The following is a 22859-nucleotide window of genomic DNA, read 5'->3' as shown; positions in this document are numbered from 1 at the left end:
AAGAAATTATTGGGCTAAGGAGTTTTTATGTATTTATGACTTTTGATATATATTGCCAAATGGTCTTGCCCTACTGATAAGTCATACCATTTTTATCTCCACCACCATCGTATAAATGTTTTTCTTCTCTCATTTTCACCTGCAATTGGTTTTATCTTGCTATCTAACAAATTGAATGGTGATATAAAGAACAGTGATTTTACTTTTTATTTCTTAAATTTTTAGTGAAGCTGAATGTTATTCCACATGTGTATTGGTTTCCTAGAGCTATTATAACAAAGTACAACAAACAGAGTGGCTTAAAACAACAGAAATGTATTGTCTGAGTTCTGGAGGCCAGAAGTCAAAAGTCAAGGTTTCAGTAGGGCCTGGGCCATGCATCCTCCCTAAGATTCTAGGGAATATGTTAGCTCCTCTGGCCATCTGGCTTCTCTGGTACTTTCATCACCATACCACTCAGGTTTTCACACCCTGACTCTGCTTCTTTCTGTTCCTCTTTCCCAAACTTTTCCACTGTGCCCACCAGAACTTGTTCTGTGTATAATAAATCCCCCTATACTGTCACCCTTTCTACTAAATGTTTCCTTCATTTCCTTACCTTAACTGAAATGTAGATTTCTCCCCTTGGGTCTCTTCAAAAATATTTTTAAATTCTATGACCCCCATTTCATTTCAAAGCAATTTTTCCTCATTTCTTCTGCTTTCCTTTTTATTTATGTGTTCATCAGTCAGCTTCATTTTTATTTGTCTACGATACCATTGTCTCATCTTTTTCCCCCCATTTCCTAGACATTACATTTTCTTGAATTTACCTAAAGAACAATGCAGATGTTATCTGAAATCTTCTTTTGTTTACTGTCAGAAATCTTTTTCAAAGGTATTTTTTCCTTCACTTATTCTGTGTTATAGTGTCTTTCTTGCAGGGCACTGATTTTTTATAGACCTCCTAGGTTAGGGGATGGGGTGATGTCCATCAGTTTCCTCATTTCTAAACTGTAAAGGTTTTATCCAACTCTGGTATTTTTCCTAGAAACTGGGTGCATGGGTTTTTCTTAAAACTCCTCACTCTCACCCTGGCCAGCATGGCTCAGTGGCCCGAGCGTCAGCTCTCACACCGAAGGGTCTCGGGTTCCATTCCCAGTCAGGGGCACACGCCGGGGTTGCAGGTTTGATTCCCAGCCCTGGTTAGGGTGCATGCAGGAGGCAACCAGACAATGTGTCCCTCTCACATCAATGTTTCTCTCTTCTCTCTCTCTCCCCTGCTTACCCCCTTCCACTCTCTGAAAACCAATGGAAAAAATCCTCAAGGGTGGATTAACAAAAATAAAAATAATAAAATAAAATAAAATAATAAAATAAAATAGATCATGCCTTCATTAGCAGGCATGATCTTTTGCACCTCAGGTTGAAGAATGCAGTGCCTGTTGAGTGATCCAGATGTCCAGAGGAACCAAGGCCATAGGGAATCATGAGAGAGGAACTCTTTCTTTGCAACTGTTTTCTACATTTTTTAGTGAGGTTGCTGTACTGTGACACCAGGTAGCTCTCAGCACCACTTAACATCTGTAACAAATCTTGCAAATTCCACTGTGGCTGCTGCCACAGCCAGACTATAGACAGACAGCTCTCTGGCAACCCACCAGGTCTTCCCTTCCCCTCCTCCTCTCACATTCAGCCCAGTTTTACCAGGCTGACACCTCTTGTGTCTGTAAAGAACTTGGCTAACACGCTAAGTGACTCACTCCTCGAAAACCACTAAAGGCTTGCTGCCTTGTTACAGCCTCCTGAGCCTCAGTGCCCCATTGCCACCACTGCCTTGAACCCCACTGATCCACAGGGATCACAGGAACCCCCGTCAATATGCATGAAAGCCTGGTGGTTAAGTGCATGGCCTTTAGAGACAGTTAACCTGGATGTAAACCCTGGCTTTGCTATTTGCAAACACATGGCCTTGCCCAAGGTACTCAACTTCCCTGCTTCCTCAACTATGGGAGTGAGTGTAATCCCCCATAAGATTAGAATAAGGGTTATTAAATGAATAGATATTTGCAAAGTACCTAGAATAATGTCTCCATGTAGTAGGTGAATAAATAAACTTTCCCCACCACCAGACCTATTTCCTCTATGCCCCAGGTTGATCATGGGGCCCATGGTCTTCTCCATTTATTTTCCTCTTAGTTTTTTACTTTAACTATTACAAGCACATGGGAAAGGGCCAGAGGAAAGAGGAGCCAAACCTCACAGCAGATGGGGTGTTCTACTTCTCCAAAAAGACAGGAATGGCTGAAGACTTACAAACCACACTGTCCTAGGTTCAAGTGAAAGTTGTTTGCTGCACTGTGATGCGGTATAACTTCTGTGGCTTCAGACCTTTGGTCAACAACTGCCACCCACACACGCTCCACTGTGTCCATGGTACCGAGAGGGTGTTTAGGAATCAGGGCAAATTCTAGTGCAAGATGACAGGGTTCAGAAATGGGATGGCACGCACAGGAGATGAGATGTGGCAGCAGGAGGGAACACACAGGCAGAGAATTCCAACCAGGATTAAGTGAGAGAAATGGAAGCCCCTACAATTCTCAGAGAAATTGGGGGGGTGCTCAGTCTCCCAGCAGATGTAAATGAGGGCTCAAGACAATTATACCGAAATCTTAAAGGACAGGTGGCCCCAGTAGGGAGGACTTTGCAGACAGTCAGCAGCCAACAGCAGCACTACACATGTCTATGTGCCTGTGCCAATGCCAAAGTGGTAAGAAATTACACCATCAGCCCCAGTGCAGAGTCCTTCATCAGACAATGAAGATACCTTTGTGTTTCCTCTTCAATCTCTGCCTAGTGACTCTGACCATCTTAGTTCAGGCAACAAAGTCTGGCAATTGTCAGCGCAATGCATTTATTATGCTCTGACTTCTTCATACACTAACTTGAACCACCTTTTCCTTACCACAAGACTATCACTTCCTCGTGTAGTTAGGCAAGCCTACTGTGTGCAGGACATTCCTGGGCTCCAAAGGAATTTAGAGCAAAAGTAAGATGTGGTTTCTGCTCCCTGGGTTCACAGTCAGGTGGCTATGGAAAGCTGAGTGAGATGAAGAGCTGGAAAAAAAATCATTCCCACAGGTGTTACAGAAATTCAGAGAAGTGGGATAGGTCACCATGAGTGGGACTATTCCAGGAATGCCTCTCTCTGGGCCTTGGAGGACAAGTAGGACTGTGTAGGAGGAAAGATGCTCCAAGCTGACTTGTGCCACTGTCTCCTTGGCACATCAACCGTTAGCCCAAGAGCCCCACTTCCAGCAGCAAGAGTTCCGGAATCTCATTTGAGATCATCAAATGTTTAGCAGAGCAAGAAAGTTCTTACCACTGTTGATCTTCAAAGCATAGATAAAATTCTGTCTCCTCTAAAAAGTTTGAATAGAGCCAGTTAGGCTCTTTTCTTTCAAGCAACCTTCCCAAGCTCCTTCTTCACACCACACAAGCTGAGAAAAGGAAAATGTTGCCACAGTCCCAGAAAATACAACCACTCTGTTTTCCAAAGGGAAAAGCTGACTGGGGGAAGGAGGCCAGCCCTGTAGCTCCCTTCTATCAGAACAGGTCTGAGAGACGAACATACAAACGAACAGTGGCCAGACCATATGTAAAAACAGAACCCTGACCCACAACCTGCAGCAACCGGTCCAGGAAACCAACCCGCTTGTCTACAGTAAAACCCAGGAAGCCGGCCTGCTGTAAGTCAGACTTGCAGGAAGCCAAATTGCTGTCTCTAATGACAATCCAGGAAGCTAAACAATAACTTTGGTAACAGTCAGCCCCAAATGGCCAGGGTTTTATTCATAACTGACAACTTCCCTAATGTTTGTCCCTACTTCAAATTTACGACCAATCAGAGAAAGCCAAATATACACCTTTAATCAATCACATAGGATGCCCCGCTTTTATTTTTTTATTTTTTTAATCCTCACCCAAGAATATGTTTTTTATTGATTTTAGAGACACTCAAAGAGAGAGGAACATCAAAGTGAGAAACATTGATCGATTGCCTCCCGTCTGCGGCCCCACCGGGGATCGAACCCACAACCTTTTTGGTATATAGGACAACACTCCAACCAACTGAGCCACCGGGCCAGGGCTAGATGCCCCACTTTTCGTTAGCTTACCTACAGCTTCCCCATGCCAACAACCTCCAATCAGGACAGACCTGAAGCCTTCCCTTTTTTTTACTATAAAACTTCCCCACTTCTTCTCCTTGAGTCCTTGAGTCTCTGCCCAAATGCAAGTGATGCTGGCTGACTCCCTCACTGCATCAAGTTCAGAATAAATAGCCTTTGCTTTCTCATTCAGTTGATCTTCATTTATTTCCACAGTCCCAAGGGATGACCACTCTATATTATGTCCACACCCCCAGGTTATAGGGAACCCAAAGTGCCATCAGGATATGGGAGCTCAGGTGGAGTAGTGATGGGGCCAAAAAAGTACAGGAAATTCAGTGCTGAAGTACACTCAAGGCTCATGTACACGCACCATGTCTGTACTCCAGGCAACTCTCTGGATAACTACTGGCTAGCTCCTTCCTTTTCTCTCACCCACTGTACATCTCACACACACAGCCCACCCTTTTGTGGTTGTCCTTTTGTGTGATACTTTATCGCCTTCACATCTGCCTGTCAAATACATTTTAGCTTTATTATTCCTGCGTACAAATGACTAAGAAACTTAGCCTTGGTCACACCCCATGCCTCACTCCTTTGAGATGTGCACAGTTCTCTGGGTAGCTTGAGGTCCTCTCAGGCTAGCACAGGTGAGCCAAGGGTATTTGTTTTCCATTTCTTGACACTTTATTAAGAACATGCTCACCCAGCAGGCGTGGCTCAGCGGTTGAGCATTTACCTAGGATCCAGGAGATCACGGTTCAATTCCCGGTCAGGGCACATGCTCGGGTTGAGGGCTCGATCTTCAGCAGGGGGAGTGCAGGAGGCAGCCAATCAATGACTCTCATCATTGATGTTTCTGTCTCTCTCTCCCTCTCCTTTCCTCTCTCTGAAATCAATAAAAATATATATTTTTTTAAAAAGAATGTGCTCACTTGGCCCCTGCAGAGCGACTCTCCATGCTTCCACCAGAGAGGACAGAAAGTCATGCTGATTACCTTTCCCATTACTACCAACATTGCTTCATGTCAGGAGAGGACATGCACTCCACCCCCTGTGCTGTTCAGATGGACCCACCCTGCAGGTCTGCTAAGACTTTAGCGGGAACCTAACAGTCCTGCCTCCTGACCTTGGGTTCTTGACCAGGAACCACAGGCTGCAGCTGGGGGCCCCACCTCAGCACTGACCTCCTAAATGGCAACTCCCCCTTCCCTCCCCTTACCACCCACTAAATTAGGTTGATTTCATGACACAAGTAAGCATACAAATCTTGTTTTTAGAAATCGACAGCAACCTTTTAATTCTCTAGGATTAAGTGACTCACAGTGATGAGGGTCAGATGAGGAATGAGCTGCTTGTGCTCGCCCTGTCAGATCTGAGATGCCTAAACTTTATGTGAGTGCCACTGACATTCTCCTATCACCAAGAGAAACCACATCGAGCCAACTAGCATCACTCTTCTTGTTAAACTCAGGTATATTTTTAATATTTGCACTGCATGGTGTTTGCAATAGATAATAGTATTCAGTGTTTATAGTAGAAGTCAGTCTTTGTGACTCCCTGGATCCCCTTTTAAAGTTTCTCCCCAATCACTGGTTTTCTCAGGAGCCCAATGTCCTCATTCTGTTTTCTAACTGCCCACTCTTTTCACCACTTATCCTCTCGACCCCTACCACTTCTACTCAGTCTCAAAAAAACCCTCAGAATGGATCTCCTTCCACTCGTATCCTTCATAACCTGGTGGTCAGGTATGTTTTCCAATTACTAAGAGACTCTCAGTCTCTTTGGTAAAGGGTATCACACAGACTAAAGTTGATGAGAACCATAGAGATAATCTAACCAAATCCTGCTAATTTTACACATAAAGAAACTGAGTCCCAGAGAAAAGAAGACCTAAGATGAGCACAAAGACGTCAACCAGAGTTCCCCAGATGGGCCTTCACTGTATGAGAAACAGAGCCCTCTGGGTTAAGAACATGTACGATAGGCCTCTCTTCCTCTAGGCTGAACTGAACACTACCCCACAAAAGGTCTTCCTTATGGGGCTCCTCAGCACTGTTCCCAAAGCCTGGCCCACAGCAGTCTCCACAAATTATTATTATCATTATCATTGTTGTTTTCACTATAACAACCAAAGTAATAAGAGTGGGAGAGAGAGAAATACAGGATTTCCAACAACAATAATAACTATTTACCTCATACCTCAGAGACACTAACTCACAGCCTGTCACCACACCCCTGAGAGTTAATAGTATTTATTTAAGGGAGAAGGAAGGAAGAGAAAGGGGGAGTGGCTCTGTGACTTAGCCCAAAGACAGATTGTCAGAGGTAGGCTGAAAACAAGAAGAGTTTGATGCTCAGCCCAAGGTTGACTCTGTAGACCTGTGTTTATCAGAACCCAGATCTGTGACCTACATAATACTTCAGCACAGGACTTTCAAAACTCATGACCATTACCAACAGTAAGAAATATGATTTTACATATAGAGGGAAGGGAAAAAAAGCTTTTACAAAAACATCCCTTAACCCTTACCATGCGCCATGCAGTCTGATATTTTCTCTTTCATTCCAGCCTATTCTATTTTGTTCTTTAAAGTGCTGGTTGCAGTCCCCTAAGTGTATTGCACTGGACACTAATTAGAGTTATGACCCACAGTTGGAAAACAATATCTTCAGAGGGAAGATGAAAGAGCAGTCCTAAAGGAGCAGGGCTGCAAGAGAGTCTTCTCCAAAAAAGCAGGAAGAAGTTCAGTTACACAAAAAAAGTAGAAGAAAATTTGCAAGATTAAGATATAATAGCTGCTCTGGCCAGTGTGGCTCCATCGTTAGAGCACCAGCCCAAACACAGAGGCTCATGGGTTTGATTCCTGGAAAGGGCACATACCTGGGTTGCAGGTTTGATCCCCGGCCGGGTCCAGGCATGGGTGGGGGGGGGGCAACCAATAGATGTGTCTCTCTCATTTATGTTTCTCTCTCTCTCTCCCGCTTCCTCCCTCCCTCTCTTCCTCTCTCTAAAAATCAATGGGAAAAAATATCCTCAGGTGGATTAACACAACAAAAAAGATATAATAGCAGAACCCTGGCCAGCGTGGCTCCGTGAGTTGGGGCATCGTCCAGGACACTGAAAGGCTGAGGTTCGATGCCGGTTAGGGCACATGCGGGAAGGTTTCGGGTTCAGTTCCTGGTCTGAGCGAGTGTGGGAGGCGACCGACCAATTGATGTTTCTCTCACGCATCAATGTTTCTCTCTCTCTTCCTTCCACTCTCTCCAAAAAACAATGGAAAAAATATCCTTGTATAAGGATTTAAAAAAAAAAAAAAGATATAATAGCAGAAGTACACCTGCAATAGCATCTCACCTATACAGAATTTTTGACCAAAATGTTTAACCCTAATCTAAGCATGCAGGCACAGTCAGACAAGTCCTGATTGTGGAACATTCTACAAGACTGGAAGTCTTCAAATTTTTTATTTTCATAAAAGACAAGAAAAGGTGAGAGATTGTTCTAGATTAAGGGATTCCAAAGAGATATGACAACTAAGTATAACATGTGATCCTTAATTGCATTCTGGCTGGAGAAAGAAAAAAACCGCCACAGAGTACATTGTAAGGACAGTGAGGGATATTTGAATATGACCTTATAGCAGATGATACTGCCGGGTCAGGTTAAGTATCTTGGGTGTGATAACGGTATTGTGTTATGTGAGACGAGGCCCTTGATCTTGGAGGTACATACTGAAGTATTTAGGGGAGAAAAGTCATAATGTTTGAAATTTACTTCATATGGTTCAGAAAAGAGAATATGTGTATAAAAAAAGAAAGAAAACGTAAAGGAATATTAACAGTAAATCTAGGAGAAAACTATGTAAGTAGATCTTCATTGTTCTATTTGTTCAACTTATTTTTTTAATATACCTTTATTGTTGAAAACATTACAGATGTCCTCTTTTTTTGCCCCATTTACCCCCTCCAGCCAACTGATGTTTCTTTCTCTCCCTTCCTCTCTCTCTAAAACATCAATAAAATCATATATGAAGAAAGAACCATTCGTTTCATATACACAAACTAGCAAGGCTGCATTACTCAAGGAATTTTAAATTCATTTTAGTGCGGTTAACCAGGCTCCTACAAGTAGGACTTGTTGGAGAGATTCGGTCTGACATAAGGAATGAGGGGAAAGTGAGGAGTTTCAGATTGTGCTCTAAAGAAGAAAGGCCTCTCAGTGGAGTATGGAGACATAAGTGTAAACATTAAGTAAGTCATGATTGAGGTTTCTACTCTAGAATCTGATGTCAGTTCACTCAGGTTGGAAGTCTAGCTCCATCAATTCATGCTTCTAAATGTGTAACCTTTGGCAGGTGGCTTAGCCTCCCTCGGCCTCAGTTTTCTTCCTGACTGGGAGAAAAGTGGATAACAAAGTACTCATCTCATAGGATTGTTGTGGGAATTAAATGAAATAATCCACGCAAAGCACTTAAAACAGCGCCTGGCACACTGTAATAATAGCTAGTGTCACCCTGATTCCAGCAACTGCTGGAGACACCTCTAGTCTGGTTTGAAGTGGAAAGGGTGCCTCAAACCCTGAGCAGCAGTGTCCAGGGAGTTTTACCAGCGCTTGGGCTAGAGAGAGCCTAGTGCTTGAACAAAGCAGCTTTCTTTTCTTTTTTTTAATCACAGTTTATATTCAATATTATTTTGTATTAGTTTCAAGTGTACAGCATAGTGGTTAGACAGTGTTCCCCTGATATTTCCAGTACCCACCTAGCACCATACATAACTATTACAATATTATTGACTATATTTCCTATGCTGTACTTTACATCCCCGTGACTACTTTGTAAGTACCAGTCTGTACTTCTTAATCCCTTCACCTTGTTCACCTAGTCCCCCAGCCCTCTGGCAACCATCAGTCTGTTCCTTGTATCTATGAGTTGGTTTCTGTTTCATTTGTTCGTTTATATTGTTTGTTAGATTCCACAAATAAGTGAAATCATATGGTATTTGCCTTTTTCTGACTAACTTACTTCACTTAGCATAATACCCTCCAGGTCCATCCAGAAAGCAGCTTTCTTAAAAGGACTATAGGTTGACGCAAGCTTTCCCCTGCCTCCGAACCAGAGTTCTCCTGCCATCTAGTGCCCAATGGCAGCAAATGCCTAAATTTCAATGTCAGGGCACCTTTCCTTGTGCCCCCTCACTCATCAGTCTCCTTTTCTACTCCAGGATCCAAGTCAGCAGAATCACTTGGCTTCCCCAAACTTCAAGCTATTTCACATTGTTTTGTTCACAGCAGCTCCCCGCGCCTGGCATGGCATTCTCGTCACCTCTTGTGTGCCAGGCAAGCCTCTAAGAAAGCTTTCCTAAGGCAGCAATTCCACTTCAAGATATCCTTCTTGCCAGCCTGGACCACCCCCTAGAGCACATCTCTTCCAACATTGCCTGTGTCTGCCCTCTTCACCTTCACTAATGCTCCCCTATGCACCCTTACCCCTACCTAGCACAGTGCCTCATGTCTAGCAAGGGCCCAATATGTGTTCAATAAGCATAGGATAGTAAAGTTGGGGGTGGAAGGTGAGGCATTCCAGATGGAACTGTTCCAGGAGCTCAGAAGCTGCTTGCTGTTGCTGGAACATAAATGCTCCACCTGTAGCCTCTGCATTGCCTTTGACGCTAATATTTTATAAATGCATAAACATACATCTACCAACAATCCAACAATTCCACTTCAAGATATTTACCCAACAGTAATGGAAATCTATGTCTACAAAAGACTTGCTCAAGAATGTTCATAGTCACCGCTTTATTCTTAACAGCTAATAGCTGGAAAAGACCCAAATGTCAGCAGGGGAATGGAAAAACAAATTGTGCTATGTCCCTTTAGACAACAAACAGGAATCAACGACAGGGCTGGATCTCAAAAGCTTATGCTAGTGAAGAAATCAGACACAAAAAAAGTACGTACTGACATATATGTGGGGGGGGGGTAAAGTAGGTTTACAGTTGTGAGTACTCAAAACACAGCTTATTCTTGCATTATATTTATTAATGATTGTGTTATTTTCCATACAAACAACTACAAACCTACTCTGGCCCACCCCTATATATAAAATTCTAGAAAGGGAAACTGTAACCTGTAGAGACAGAAAGTAGGTCAGCGGTTACCTGGGGTAAGGAGGTGAAGGAATGGGGGAGCAAGGACAGAGACTGGGAAAGAGCAGGTTTGTCAGATTCACCAAGCTGTGCCTAAGAGCGGAGCATTTTTCTGCACGTTAATTATACATATCAGGTATGTGCTAAGAGTTAGAATGAAGAGCAGGGAGGCGCTCCCCCGGCAGCTGTGCGGAGATCGGGGGAATGAGCCCCTCGCTGCGGGGGGCGGCTGGATCGGGGTGCTCACCGCAGACTCCGAGCGGCTGGGCAGGGCCGCGGGGAGCCGGAGGGGGGCCGAGCGGGAGGCGGACAGGGGCCGGCGTGCAGTTGCTCCTCTCGGGCGCCAGGGGGCGCCGTGCGCGGGGATGGACGGGCCGCGGCGGCCCGCGACCCGCGGCGAGGGGGCGGGTCCCGGCGCCGAGTCCATGTGGGCGCCGTAGCGGCGCGGTGCCGCGCGGGGAGCCATGGCGGACGTGCAGCAGCTTCGGGTGCAGGAGGCGGTGGACTCCATGGTGAAGAGCCTAGAAAGAGAGAATATCCGGAAGATGCAGGTAGCCGGGCGGCAGCCGACTCGGGGGGAGCCCGGCGGTGCGACGTTCCCGGGCCCTTCCCGTGGTTCCCGACCCCTTCCCGCCGCCCGTTTCCGTCCCGCAGCCGCCCCTCCCCGCAGAGCCGGGTCGGGCGTCCCCAGGGTCGCCGCGGCGCCCTGGGAAGCGGGCCCTGCCCTCCTCGGGTGGAAACGCTGGCGTTTGGGCTGCGCGGATGAAACCTGCGCGTCCTCGCCCCGCGCGAGGCCGTTTATCGCCCCGACCGACCCGGGGGCGAGGAGGGGCCCGGACTCGGCTTAGGGAGCCCCTGGGGTGAGGCGTGGGCCCCGCCTTCCCGGCTAGCCCGGCCCCGGGTGCGGGCGAGCGGCCTGAGGCCGAAAGAGCGTGGCCAAGGTGAAAGACCGCGGAGGTGAAAGCGCCTCCTCAGGGGCCGGGCCGTGCCCGCTCTTCCCGCGGCGAAGCGCTGGTTTATGTGCTGTTCGCGTTGATCCCCTAAATGTTTTGTGGCTGTTGGTCCTGCTTCCCTAAGAGGATTGTGAGTTTCCCTTGTAGTACCCCCCGTCATTGATTAATGAATGGGTTAGCCCCGGTGGAATACAGATTACTAGGCTGCCGACCTCTGAACCCTGTGTTATAGGCGCCTGGTTTTCAGAATTTGGTTTCATCCGACCCCCGGCCACCTTCCCCATCCAGCCAGCCCCGGAGGCAACAGTTGCCACTGAGCTAGAAGCAAGAAGGCCAGGACACGCTCCGAGAGGCACAAAGGATCATTTTCCCATTCCTGATGTCTAGTCTAAGGAGAGGTGCAAATACATAGGCACTCCTCCTAACGCCTGTTGCACTCCATGATCATCTCTGTCCCTGGGGCTTAACTACCTGACCCCTCTCTACCCTCCCTTCCCAGGGCCTCATGTTCCGGTGCAGTGCTGGCTGTTGTGAGGACAGCCAGGCGTCCATGCAGCAGGTGCACCAGTGCATTGAGCGCTGCCACGCACCCCTGGCTCAAGCCCAGGCCCTGGTTACCAGCGAGTTGGAAAAGTTCCAGGTGAGGAATATCCCAGACAGGACTCTAGTCCTTGATGCTGTTCTTTTGCAGATGACAAGCATTTGCTACAAAACTCTTCACTTTAGTGTCTTGGTTCTATTAACACTGGTGACAGTGCTGTGGTCAACCAGTCTTCACAGTGTTTGAAATTTGGGCACAGTCCTGGAGATTGCTTGCTGTATTTCCCATAGAAACAATGAGTTACCAAGGGAGTTCATGACCAAGAGCCTTATGCTTTTTTTTCTGTAGTTACCAAATACTTTATATATATATATATATATATATATACACACACATACACACACACACACACACACACACACACACTGTATAGTGCAAACCTTTCTAAAACATATATTAATTCCTTCTTACAATAGCAGAATCCCCAGGAAAATGGAATAGACTTGTCTTAAAAAGGTACAGACTGCCCACTTGCTACACCCAGAGGGCAGCCTCCATGTCACTAAAGAGCAGTCATTTATATGAAGCGTTATTATTGACTCCCTGAAGCCTGCCTCACAAGACCCTCTGAGGTCACTAGGAGCCCCCTGTATCTCTGTCTGGAGCAAAGGGTAGCCACAGCTTCATTTTACTCACTTCCTCTGAGTATACTTTTCTGGAACTTGGGGGAAGCAGGGCCCATTTCTATTAAGTTTTTCATAGCCTAGGTTTTGGTTCACATGGATAAATTATATCTAATGTTATACATTTTTACATTCTGCTGTATAAAATTCTTTAAAATTGCTGATAGGAATAATGTCTCCAAAATCATTAAACTCCAAAGGGGTTTTATGTTTATTCTGACACCTAATTTTATAAATAGGATCTTTGAAATTTTGATTCTTGGATTGCTGTATGACATTTCAGTCCTCTCCAGTAAGACTTACTCTCCTACTATGCCAGAACTGCTCTTACCATTCCCCTCCATGGGGCTAAATCCATGGGTCATTTCTCATTCTTCATCTTAATCTACTTACATCATTCGCATAGTAGCGTCATTCTCCCGCTCCTTGAAACACTTCATTTAGTTGGCTACCAGGACACCTCACTTTCCTGGTTTCTACCTCTCTCCTTACCTGTCCTTTTGTGGCCTCCTTTGCTGGCTTTTACCCTTTCCAACCTCTGCACATTGGAGTTCCCAGGGCTGTCCTTGAATCTTTTTTCTATCTAGGTCTCTCTAGTCTCATGGTTATAATTATCATCTATATGCTTACGACTTCTACATTCATATCTCTAAACCAACTTCATTCCTGATCTCCAAATTCATATATCCAACTGTTCCCTCAACATCTCCACTTATGTATTTTATTGGCCTATCTCCCCTTACTGGAATATAAGTTCTGTGAGGGCAAAATTTTATCTGTTTTATTCATTGCTGTATCCTTCATTAGAAAAATGCCTGGCACATAGTAGATGGTCAGTAAATAATTGTTGAGTGTTTTTCTGTAGCAAGGACAGGCATTAAATAATCAAGATGTTTGTAAGTCTTTCTGTAATTGAGTAACTGGCCTCTGGTTACTTCTCACTTCCTGGAAGGGGCTTCTGTATAATTTATTCTGTCATTCACCTGCTTTCTAGTAATGCTTTGTCTGGGCCCTCCTGGTGCCACCCTCTGTTTCAATCAGGATAATCCAGTTAATTTCACGATAGTGTCTCTTTTCATTTATTTTTATTGTTGAAGAGTATTACAGATGTCCCTATAGTGTCTCTTTAATTCATCAAGATAATACATGTTTGTTTGTTTGTTTAAATATATCTTTATTGATTTCAGAGAGAGGAAAGGAGAGGGAGAGAGAGATAGAAACATCAATGATGACAGAGTCATTGATTGAGCCCACAGCCCGGGCATGTTCTCTGACCGGGAATCGAACCCCGATCACCTGGATCCTAGATCGATGCTCAACCGCTGAGCCACACCCGGCCGGGCAAGATAATACATGTTGAGCCAAAACACAGCACATCCTCAAACAATGTCATTTTGTTATAACATTGACGAAATACCATAGGAACTTAACTATTTTATATCAGTTAGCCTATGGTAAATTTGGTTTTATTGTACATTATTTTGCCACAGTTCCATTGACAACATTAAGTAAGGACTTAACTATATGTAGAACAGGGCCTAGCACATGATAAGCATTCCGTAACTAAAGGCCAGTTTCTCAGCCTTCTCTCCCCTCCTCTTGCCACAGGACCGCCTGGCCCGGTGCACCATGCATTGCAATGACAAAGCCAAAGATTCAATAGATGCAGGAAGTAAAGAGCTTCAAGTGAAGCGGCAGCTGGAGAGTTGTGTGACCAAGTGTGTGGATGACCATATGAACCTCATTCCAACCATGACCAAGAAGATGAAGGAGTCTCTCTCAGGCATTCAGAAATAGAAGTCTTTGCCATTGGCCATTGAGGCTGAGGGCAGGAATCTATTTAAAATGAAGAGTGAGAATTTTGGTCTTTTAAGCAAAGTTTATGGATGAAGAAATTAAGGATGGCAGCAAGTTTAAGGCATGTGTCACTTGCCCCTGGACATTGGTTCTTGTATGTTTTAATCCTAGAAAGTGAAATGGAAAAAACTGGTGCTAAAATTTGGGTCAGAGAGTTTTGAGAGCCTAAATTTTATGTGAAAAATGCTTATCCTGGTAGCAGGCATTTCCCTCAAACAAAGCCAGAGCCCTCTTGAGATACCAACAGGCTGACAGGTTCCTCTGTAACCTGCCAGTGATCTGGCAGAATGTGAGGAGAGGTGTTTCTGTTTGTTGCCAACCTCCTGTTTACCAGAAGCATTACCACACCATTTTCCATAAGCTGTGAAACAAAAGCCATGAGGTCACTAATTTAGAATGGGAAAAACGGTTTCTGGGTATTTGTTTTGCTTGGTTTTGTTTTATATACAAGGGCATGAAGTTGATTTAAGATGTGGAGTTTGGGGAGGTAGTTTGGATAAAAACTTGGAAAAGTTCCTTTGGATATCCGTTTCTGTCTGTCATGTGAATGTGCACATCTTAAATTCTCACACATTACATCTTCCAGCTCAGCGACCCTCCAGAAACATGAGAGGCAGTGTCACACTGGGTGTGGAAGCAGACAGACCTTCCTTCTCACTGGCTGCTGAGATGGGCCCTAAGCCTGTCTATAGCAGAGTGACGGGACAATCTTGCAGTGCTACTCTACCTTGAAGGAAAAGGAGGTTTCGATTGTGCTATATACCAATATCCAGGATTGAACAGTGCAAGAGGAACTGTTGGCTGCTTCATTAAGTTACTAAGTACTGGATTTGGGAAAAACCTGGTTTTCAGGAATGAAACCTAAACCCAGTATTGCTTACTTAGCCCCCTCAAATAACAGAGCCCTACTGAGATAATCCTTTGGCAACAGGAAGGTCAAGGGAGAAAAAGCAAGCAACTCAGGGGTGAGCTATTGCTCCATTAGAGCAAAAGAGGGGCAGCCCCTCATTACCCAATACCACTTTTGGCTGGGGCCTTTGCAACATGTGTTCCTACCCCAGCTTTGGCACCTTACTATTTTGATAAGGACCTTGTTGTCTTTTTACCAACTTCTTACTTGAAATGATAATATAGCCTGTCTGTTTCCTGTTTCAGGGCTATGATATATTTTCCTAGTGGTCTGGTTTTAAAAAATAAATGAGGTTTAATTTTTCCTCCACTATTGTGTTTTTTATATCTGGGCAGTGAATATATAACTTTCTAAGAATGCTTTTCTTTGTAATGTGTGAAATAACTTTCTTAAGAGGTCCAGAAGAGTGAAAGTTAGGTGTTACGGTTTAGATGCAGGACCTGGTCATTGTTAACGGGAAAATTTTCGTGGGCACCTGAAGTCCATTAATGTCAAAAGATAGAAACTGTCTATAAGACTAAAAAAACGATTTCAGTAACTATGTCAGGTTTCTAGTTTCAACTAAACACTAACAGCAAGAGGTAGAAAAGATACAGTTATGACCCCTCTTGAGAATATGCAATATCTATGATTTTAAGTACCAAGAGAATACAAAATATGTGATTAGTTTAAGTCTTTACTATCATTGGTATTTCAATACAGGGGTGGGCAAAAGTAGGTTTACAATTGTTCATATGGAAAATACAATCCTTAATACAAGAGTAAAGTCTGTGCTTTGTGTACTCACAACTGGAAACCTCTTTTTGCCCATCCTGTAGAGCCATTCCTGAAAATTGGGCATGAATTCAATTTTAGAGAACCATCCAGCACTTAGAATCACCAAAGCTTTTCTATTTTGGTCCAGGTTTTCTATAATCCCTATTGTATTTGATTCATAAATGTGGATTCTCCTATTTGAGGTAACTTAACTGGGAATAAGTCAGAGACCACTTTTTACACTTACACTCTAATCAATACCTCATGTTAAGAGAGTTTGTGTGCTGCACTGAACATTTTATGTATGGGATCCAGGTACATTTAATTTTAAATGGGGATCTGGATGCAGTGTTACAAGAATAGCAAGACCGTCCAGTCGGGAATACACACCCTGGCTCTAGACTGAAAGTCTTGAAACTGAGGCCCTGCGACCCTCCTCTTTGGCAGAGGTCACTAACTGCGATGTTAATGAACCCCTGGGTTTAGGTATTATATGCTGTGGGAATACATTCCAAAGAATTACCAGGGGGCCACTTATCTAGAGTTTATTTTCATTTGGTATATATTAATAAGATAAACGACGCGATCCTCTAAGATTAGGGACTGACCCGTGTCGTTAAACTAGAGTCGGGACATTTATCTCAATTTTACAGAAGCTGAAACGGATTAAGGACGCCGCGAGCCCCGCCCCCCCAATCCAGGCCAATCGCCGGCAATGCAACCGGAAGCTAGGGACAGACGTAGCAACTCAGTCTTCCCCCAAGTATCGCGAGGTAAAATGTGAACGTTGCCGGCAGCCGATTGGCTAACAGGATCGGTGACGCCAGACGCAAAACGCCGGGCCTACCGCGGGAGCGTAGGAGCGTCCACGAATTCCGTTTGGAGGTATCTTTGAGCTCGCTTCAGCACCATGAGCAAAGCTCACCCTCCCGAGTTAAAAAAGTAAGTATTCACGAAGGCCGCGGGTGATTAGCAGCTTTTGTGTGCCTCGAGCGCCTTAGATTGCGCTCCGTTTCCCGTCCGTGCCCTTGGTGTGCTTATTCGGCTCCAGGGCCGCCGAAATCCCGAGCCAAGGGCCCGCGCTTCCGGGCCTGGCCCCCGCGCACACGCATTTTTGCCTGGTCGGCATGGTTACCCAAGGCGGCGGAGGCGCCCGTATTTAGCCGACTTGACCGAGCCGAAGTCCCGGCCCCACGTCTCCCCCACGCTCCCCCTTGTTACTTGAAGATCTCGAATGCCACCCTTTGTTAACCATCTTAAATAGCATCCTGTTCTAGGTTCTGCTGAGGCGGGATTTTTCTTGTTTGAATTGTTTAAAGCTTCAAAATATGCATATATTTTGCTGAAATATATGTTGAAGCATAAAGCTTAATACTAAATAAAACGCTACTTATTGTCGCAAATATAGAACAAGAGCTATTGGATTGGATGTGGTCTGATTACAACTTTTGATTTCTTCACAATTTTGTTTGGTTTTGGAAATAACCAAAATGTAATCAGATCTTTGTTTTTCTGTTATGGCTATAAAATCCAGTCATTGAAAATTAGGTCAGTATTAAACAACAAGAATGTTTTTTGTATTTCACATCAGTGTAAAGACTCAGTGTGCGTTAATGTGTTTTAAAACCTATTCTGCTTTTATTGATTATCTTGCCCCTTCCCAAAATACATTGCTTTGTATAAATACTAACTGGGGTGGCCCATTACTCCCTCATCCTTTACAGCAGTACAGGGTTTTTACTATTTTAAGTTTCATTATTTCTATTGTGTAAATATAGTTTTAGCAAATTATATTGACTAGCTAGTTATTATATAATTAGGTATATACCTGCTTTTGTGCTAACTTATGCTTAAGATTTTTAAGTCAGTTATATAATCTTTATCTCTGCTTTTTCAGATTTATGGACAAGAAGTTATCGTGTAAGTTTTATTTTTTTGTTTGTTTTTTAATTTTTCAGTTGCTTTTTACATGTGTCTTGGCAGTATACAATGTTTGGAGCAACTTTATAAAGATTCATAGCACACAGCCTCTAATGAATGAAGCAGGTTTAGCAAAATCCTAACCAGACAGTTTTATTTACCTAAGTTTGGGGATTTAATAAATTTCACAGTACTTTAGACTTTTCATAATTTCATATAAGCCCTCCCTGTCACAAAATTAACAGAATTTCCCTATTTTGTGATATTTGAAAATTTATCATCCTTTTTTTTTTTGGACATAGAGGACTAAAAATCTAACCCGTGTAGTACTTGAAGTTTGTAGGGGTTAAGATCATGGCTTCAGTTTGAATCCTAGCTGTACCACACAGTAGCTGTATGACCTCGAACCAGTTATTTAAAAGCCTTATACTTCAGTTTCCTTGTAACAAGTTAGGATACTTCTACTTGATAAGATTTTTGTAAGTTTAAATGTGGAAGTAAATGTAAAATTTTTAACCCAGTGCTTGGCATATAGTAAGGATAATGGATTACATATATCGTATACTGGGTTTTACTCCACCTACTTTTTAATGAATACTTGATTGATAATGGCCAGTTTTATTAAAATTCCTTTTTCCTTTTTTATAGTGAAATTAAATGGTGGCAGGCATGTCCAAGGAATATTGCGGGGATTTGATCCCTTTATGAATCTTGTGATAGATGAATGTGTGGAGATGGCAACCAGTGGGCAACAGAACAATATTGGAATGGTGGTAAGTAAGGATGTGAGATTTCTCTTAAGAGATTTTATTTTTCATTTGGAATAAGCATTAACTTCCCTTCTATCAAAGTCTTGAATTAAACTGAAGTTAGGCAAACTACAGGCAAGATTAGACTTTCCATCTTATGAGTTTAACATTTGGCAGTCAATTCAACTGTGAAAATATCCCAGTTACCTTTAAGTTAGATCTGAATCTTATGTAGAACCCTCTGAGGTCCTTGGGCTTGAAATAGCTGTTAGAAATCATTTTTTAGCTTTATTCTATAATAGAAGTCCGTAGTCAATCTTTATTAGAGAGCAATAGTTCTCCATCTTAATTGCATCTTAGAATCAGATTAGTTTGGGACGTAGCATAAAGGTTTTTTTTTAAGTTCCGAAGATGATTCTAATGTAAGGCAAAGATTAACCTCTAGTATAGAGTGTTTACCATTACCTGAGTTTTCCCAAAAAACAAAAACTAGATTCTACCCCAAAACAATTGAAACTTTATCTCTAGCCGTGCTTCTTTTTGTTAAAATATTAATGTGTTGTGAAGGTTAAGAACATGCTTATAAATTCTCAGACGGTCTTTTATTTTTAATCCTTACCCAAGGATATTTTTTCCATTGCTTTTCAGAGAGCACGAAAGGGGAAGGGAGGGAGAGAGAGAGAGAGATAAGAGTGGGAGGGAGAGGGGGAGAGAGAAATGTGAGGGGGGAGAGATGTGAGAGTGGAAGGGAGAGAGAGACAGGTTGCCTCTGATTGAGCCTGCAACCGAGGTACTGCAACTGAGGTACGCAAGCCAACACTAACCACTGAACAAAACCTGCCAGGGTTCAGACTATATTATAAAAATACAGATCTTAATTCAGTAGGTGTGGGGTGGAACCTGAGATGATGCATTTCTAACAAGTGTCCATTTGATGCAGATCTGCCAGTCCACATATCACACTTTTATTTTTAATTGTGTATATAATTAACCTGGATTTCTGGTTTATTGTGCCCAAATTTAAAAGTAGTCAAGGTAAGTCCTGGCCAGGTAGCTCAGTTAGTTAGAGTGTTGTCCCAGTACGCCAAGGTTGTGGATTTGATCTCCAGTTGGGGCACATAAAGGAATCAACCAATAAATATGTTAGAACAACAAATTAATGTTTCTCTTTCTCTCTCCCCCCATCTCCCTCCCCCCTTCTTCCCTTTCTCCCTCTTCCTCCTCTTCTTTCTAAAATCTATATATTTTTTTAATTAATAAAAGTAGTCAAGGTAAAAGTTGCAAAGATGGTCAGGTCATAATTACAGTCATTCACATTGGAAGAAAACAGGAATACTGAGTTCTTAATTATAGGAGCAAACATTTCTACATTCATTAGGCCATAGTGGTATGACTACTGAAGAATTATTTTTGGTATTTCTCACCAAGACCCAGACTTTGAATCCCTCTCTTTTCCCAGCACAGGACAGTATACCCACTAAGTGGTAAGTCCAAGTGTTTTGGGAAAGGTGAATCAAAAAGGACAACTTGCCCAGCCGAGCTTGGCTCAGCGGTTGAGCATCAACCTAGGATCCAGGCAATCAGGGTTCGATTCCCGGCCAGGGCACATGCCCAGGTTGCAGGCTGCAGCTGATCAGTGACTCTCTCATCATTGATGTTTCTATCTCTCGCTCCCTCTCCTTTCCTCCCTCTGAAATCAATAAAGATATTTTTTTTAAAAAAAAAAAGACAACTTAGCTTTAGTAAATCATAGAGCATAAAGACCTCTATGAGGTGATAAGAGTTCCTAATTGTTAATAACTTGTTCTAATATTTGTGTTACTTTTTATTTCAAACATATTTTCATTACTGCATTTTGAAAAGTCCATCAGGGCTGGAAAAACAGCTTAGAGTCTCTAGGTATGACTTTGCCCCAGATTTCCTGTAAATCAATTTTTTCAGGTACATTCTCCTTGAGCTTCTATTTAACCCAATCGGATTGACCAGGGGCCTTTTATACAAGGTGTGGCAAAAGTAGGTTTACAGTTGTTTATGTGTAAAGTACTATAATAATTAATAAATAGTACAAGAATAAACTGTTTTGCATACTCAACACTGGTACACCTACTTTTGGCAAACCCTGTATTCACAGACCCCTTGCCTTACAGTTTGACTTACTTTTCTATCCCTCCTGAACTCAGTACCAGCCATTTCAGCTGTGCTATCATAAGTATCCTGGCTTATCTTCATTTATGGAGACACATTATGGCTGTGTCAGGCATTATGCTAGTCCTATAACTTCCTGCCTCTCTCCCCCATTCTCTTAGTTAACCCTTGAACAACATGGGTTTAAACTATGCAGGTCCACCTATACTTGGATTTTTTTCAATAAGTACACAGTATCCCTGGGTTTCACACATCCACAAATGTGGAGAGTCAGCTGTGTGCATTATATAAGGGACTTGAGCATCCTTAGATTTTGGTACCTGCAGGGGGTCCTGGAAACAATCCCCTTCAAGGTATGACTGGAAGTCAGAAGCGATACACAGATTTTTCAACTGTGTGGGGGGGGGTCGACACCCCTATGTCCTGTATTAATTGTCTATACTGTTGCCAGAACTGGTCATTCCAACTGTGAAACTTTCACTGGTGCATTTTTGGTTTCATGATCCCCTCCACACACTTTTAAGATTGGTGTTTAAGCCCAGCTAGGCATGGCTCAGTGGTTGAGCATCATCCTAGGATCCAGGAGATCACAGTTCGATTCCCAGTCAGGGTACATGCCTGAGTTGCAGGCTCGATACCCAATCAGGGGCATGCAGGAGGCAGCCGATCATTGAAGACTGTCTCATCATTAATGTTTCTATCTCTCTCTCCCCCTCTCCCTTCCTCTCTCTGAAATCAATAGATATATTTAAAAAATAATTGGTGTTTAAGGCCTTCTAAGGTTGGGAGCAAACCATCTTTGTTTCCACTTCCCTTCATAGCCTTTTACTGCCAATTATTTTCTTATCCCCCAGATAAGATACAGAATTTCCTATTTTCTTGTTAAAATTCTACCCGATTTTCAAAGCCCAGCTAAAGTGCCATTTCATAAAGCCTACTTTTCACAGCTTTCATTCTGGTTTGTTCCCTGAATGATCTTAAACCCATAAACTAACATGCATATTCTTTTGTACATATTTTCCCCATTAATTTCTGAATCCCTTAGAGGCAGTGGTGGGCATGTTATTTGAGTTCTGCAACTTAGGAGGTGAAATGAGTCATTGGAGACTTGGTATCTCAAAAGGGTGGTGGTTAGCCTTTGATCTAGAAGATGTGCATCTCATTAAAAAGGGCTTAAATGGCTTCATGGAGTGATTAAAAGACTTGAGTTATTTGGTGTTCCTAAGGCTTGAAAAAAAGCCTCAAACTGACATTTAATAGTGAAAAACCATTAATGATTTAGTGAAAATTCTTTAATCATGATTTGATATGTCAAATGATTTATGGCCTTTTAAAATTTACTTTTCTCTTAGGTAATACGAGGAAATAGTATCATCATGTTAGAAGCCTTGGAACGAGTATAAAGAATGGCTGAATTCACCAGAGATGAACTACTTCCACATGTCCCCTCTCCATGCAGTACCTGTTTTAACACAATATAAAAATCCAGTCCTGTCCATTTTCACACTGAACTTTTGTTAAATAAACTTTTGTATTGATCAAAAAATGCTTTCTCATATGTCTGAACTTAGAAAGTAGAATATTAGCTCTAATTTTTTTTCTTATATGAACTATTCCTGGTTAAGACTGATTTTTTTTCCAAAGGGGGTTGTTGTTTTTTTGCATTGATAAAGAATCTGATCAACGTAAAACAGCAAGGATGCCTTTTTCCTATCTTTTAACACTGAATAAAGAACCTATAAACCTGAGTGGGTTCCTTCTGAAACACTAACTGTAATTCTCAGAATTCTTTGATATACTCTGGCTTTTCCAAGCACATCTACATACCAGGTAGAATACAACAGAAAACAGGAAGTAATGATGTTGCTGGGGGGGGGGGTTAACATAGGTGGGGAAATATTTTTAATAAAAGATTAGAAATAGAATCCAGAGAAAAATATTCCAGTGTATTGTTCTTTGTGGAATATAGAGTAGTGGTAATGCTTGCCCATAATATATTCATCTAGTTCAAATATTAAGGTGCACAAACTGATGAAATATATTACAC

General features: G+C 42.9%; 2 protein-coding genes across 2 annotated transcripts; both read left to right on the top strand.

The window, feature by feature from the left end:
- Positions 1-10726: 10726 nt before the first annotated feature.
- TIMCC (TIM double twin CX3C motif chaperone) lies at positions 10727-15551 on the top strand. The gene is made up of 3 exons (XM_016202525.2): positions 10727-10849; positions 11751-11891; positions 14084-15551. The coding sequence occupies exons 1-3, from the start codon at positions 10763-10765 to the stop codon at positions 14270-14272; spliced, it is 417 nt and encodes a 138-aa protein (XP_016058011.1). The 5' UTR covers positions 10727-10762; the 3' UTR covers positions 14273-15551.
- A 1280-nt stretch (positions 15552-16831) lies between these two features.
- SNRPG (small nuclear ribonucleoprotein polypeptide G) lies at positions 16832-22560 on the top strand. Its single transcript, XM_016202613.2, has 4 exons — positions 16832-16940; positions 17896-17918; positions 18567-18691; positions 22165-22560. Exons 1-4 carry the CDS (start codon positions 16909-16911, stop codon positions 22213-22215), a joined length of 231 nt encoding a protein of 76 aa, XP_016058099.1. The 5' UTR covers positions 16832-16908; the 3' UTR covers positions 22216-22560.
- The last annotated feature ends 299 nt before the right edge of the window (positions 22561-22859 follow it).

The sequence above is a fragment of the Miniopterus natalensis genome, chromosome 13 (genome assembly GCF_054644295.1).
Source record: "Miniopterus natalensis isolate mMinNat1 chromosome 13, mMinNat1.hap1, whole genome shotgun sequence".
NCBI classification, from domain to species: Eukaryota; Metazoa; Chordata; class Mammalia; order Chiroptera; family Miniopteridae; genus Miniopterus; species Miniopterus natalensis.
Note: the sequence above shows the minus strand (reverse complement) of the source record. Positions and strands in the feature narration are given on the sequence as shown.

What these genes read in the sequence shown, in the direction of transcription:
- SNRPG (XM_016202613.2), top strand. Translation starts at nt 16,909, where the DNA reads ATGAGCAAAGCTCACCCTCCCGAGTTAAAAAA. An exon ending in CACCCTCCCGAGTTAAAAAA is followed by an intron (nt 16,941 to 17,895) that starts GTAAGTATTCAC and finishes CTGCTTTTTCAG; the next exon opens with ATTTATGGACAAGAAGTTAT. An exon ending in TATGGACAAGAAGTTATCGT is followed by an intron (nt 17,919 to 18,566) that starts GTAAGTTTTATT and finishes CCTTTTTTATAG; the next exon opens with TGAAATTAAATGGTGGCAGG.
- TIMCC (XM_016202525.2), top strand. Translation starts at nt 10,763, where the DNA reads ATGGCGGACGTGCAGCAGCTTCGGGTGCAGGAGGCGGTGGACTCCATG. An exon ending in AGAATATCCGGAAGATGCAG is followed by an intron (nt 10,850 to 11,750) that starts GTAGCCGGGCGG and finishes CTCCCTTCCCAG; the next exon opens with GGCCTCATGTTCCGGTGCAG. An exon ending in GCGAGTTGGAAAAGTTCCAG is followed by an intron (nt 11,892 to 14,083) that starts GTGAGGAATATC and finishes CTCTTGCCACAG; the next exon opens with GACCGCCTGGCCCGGTGCAC.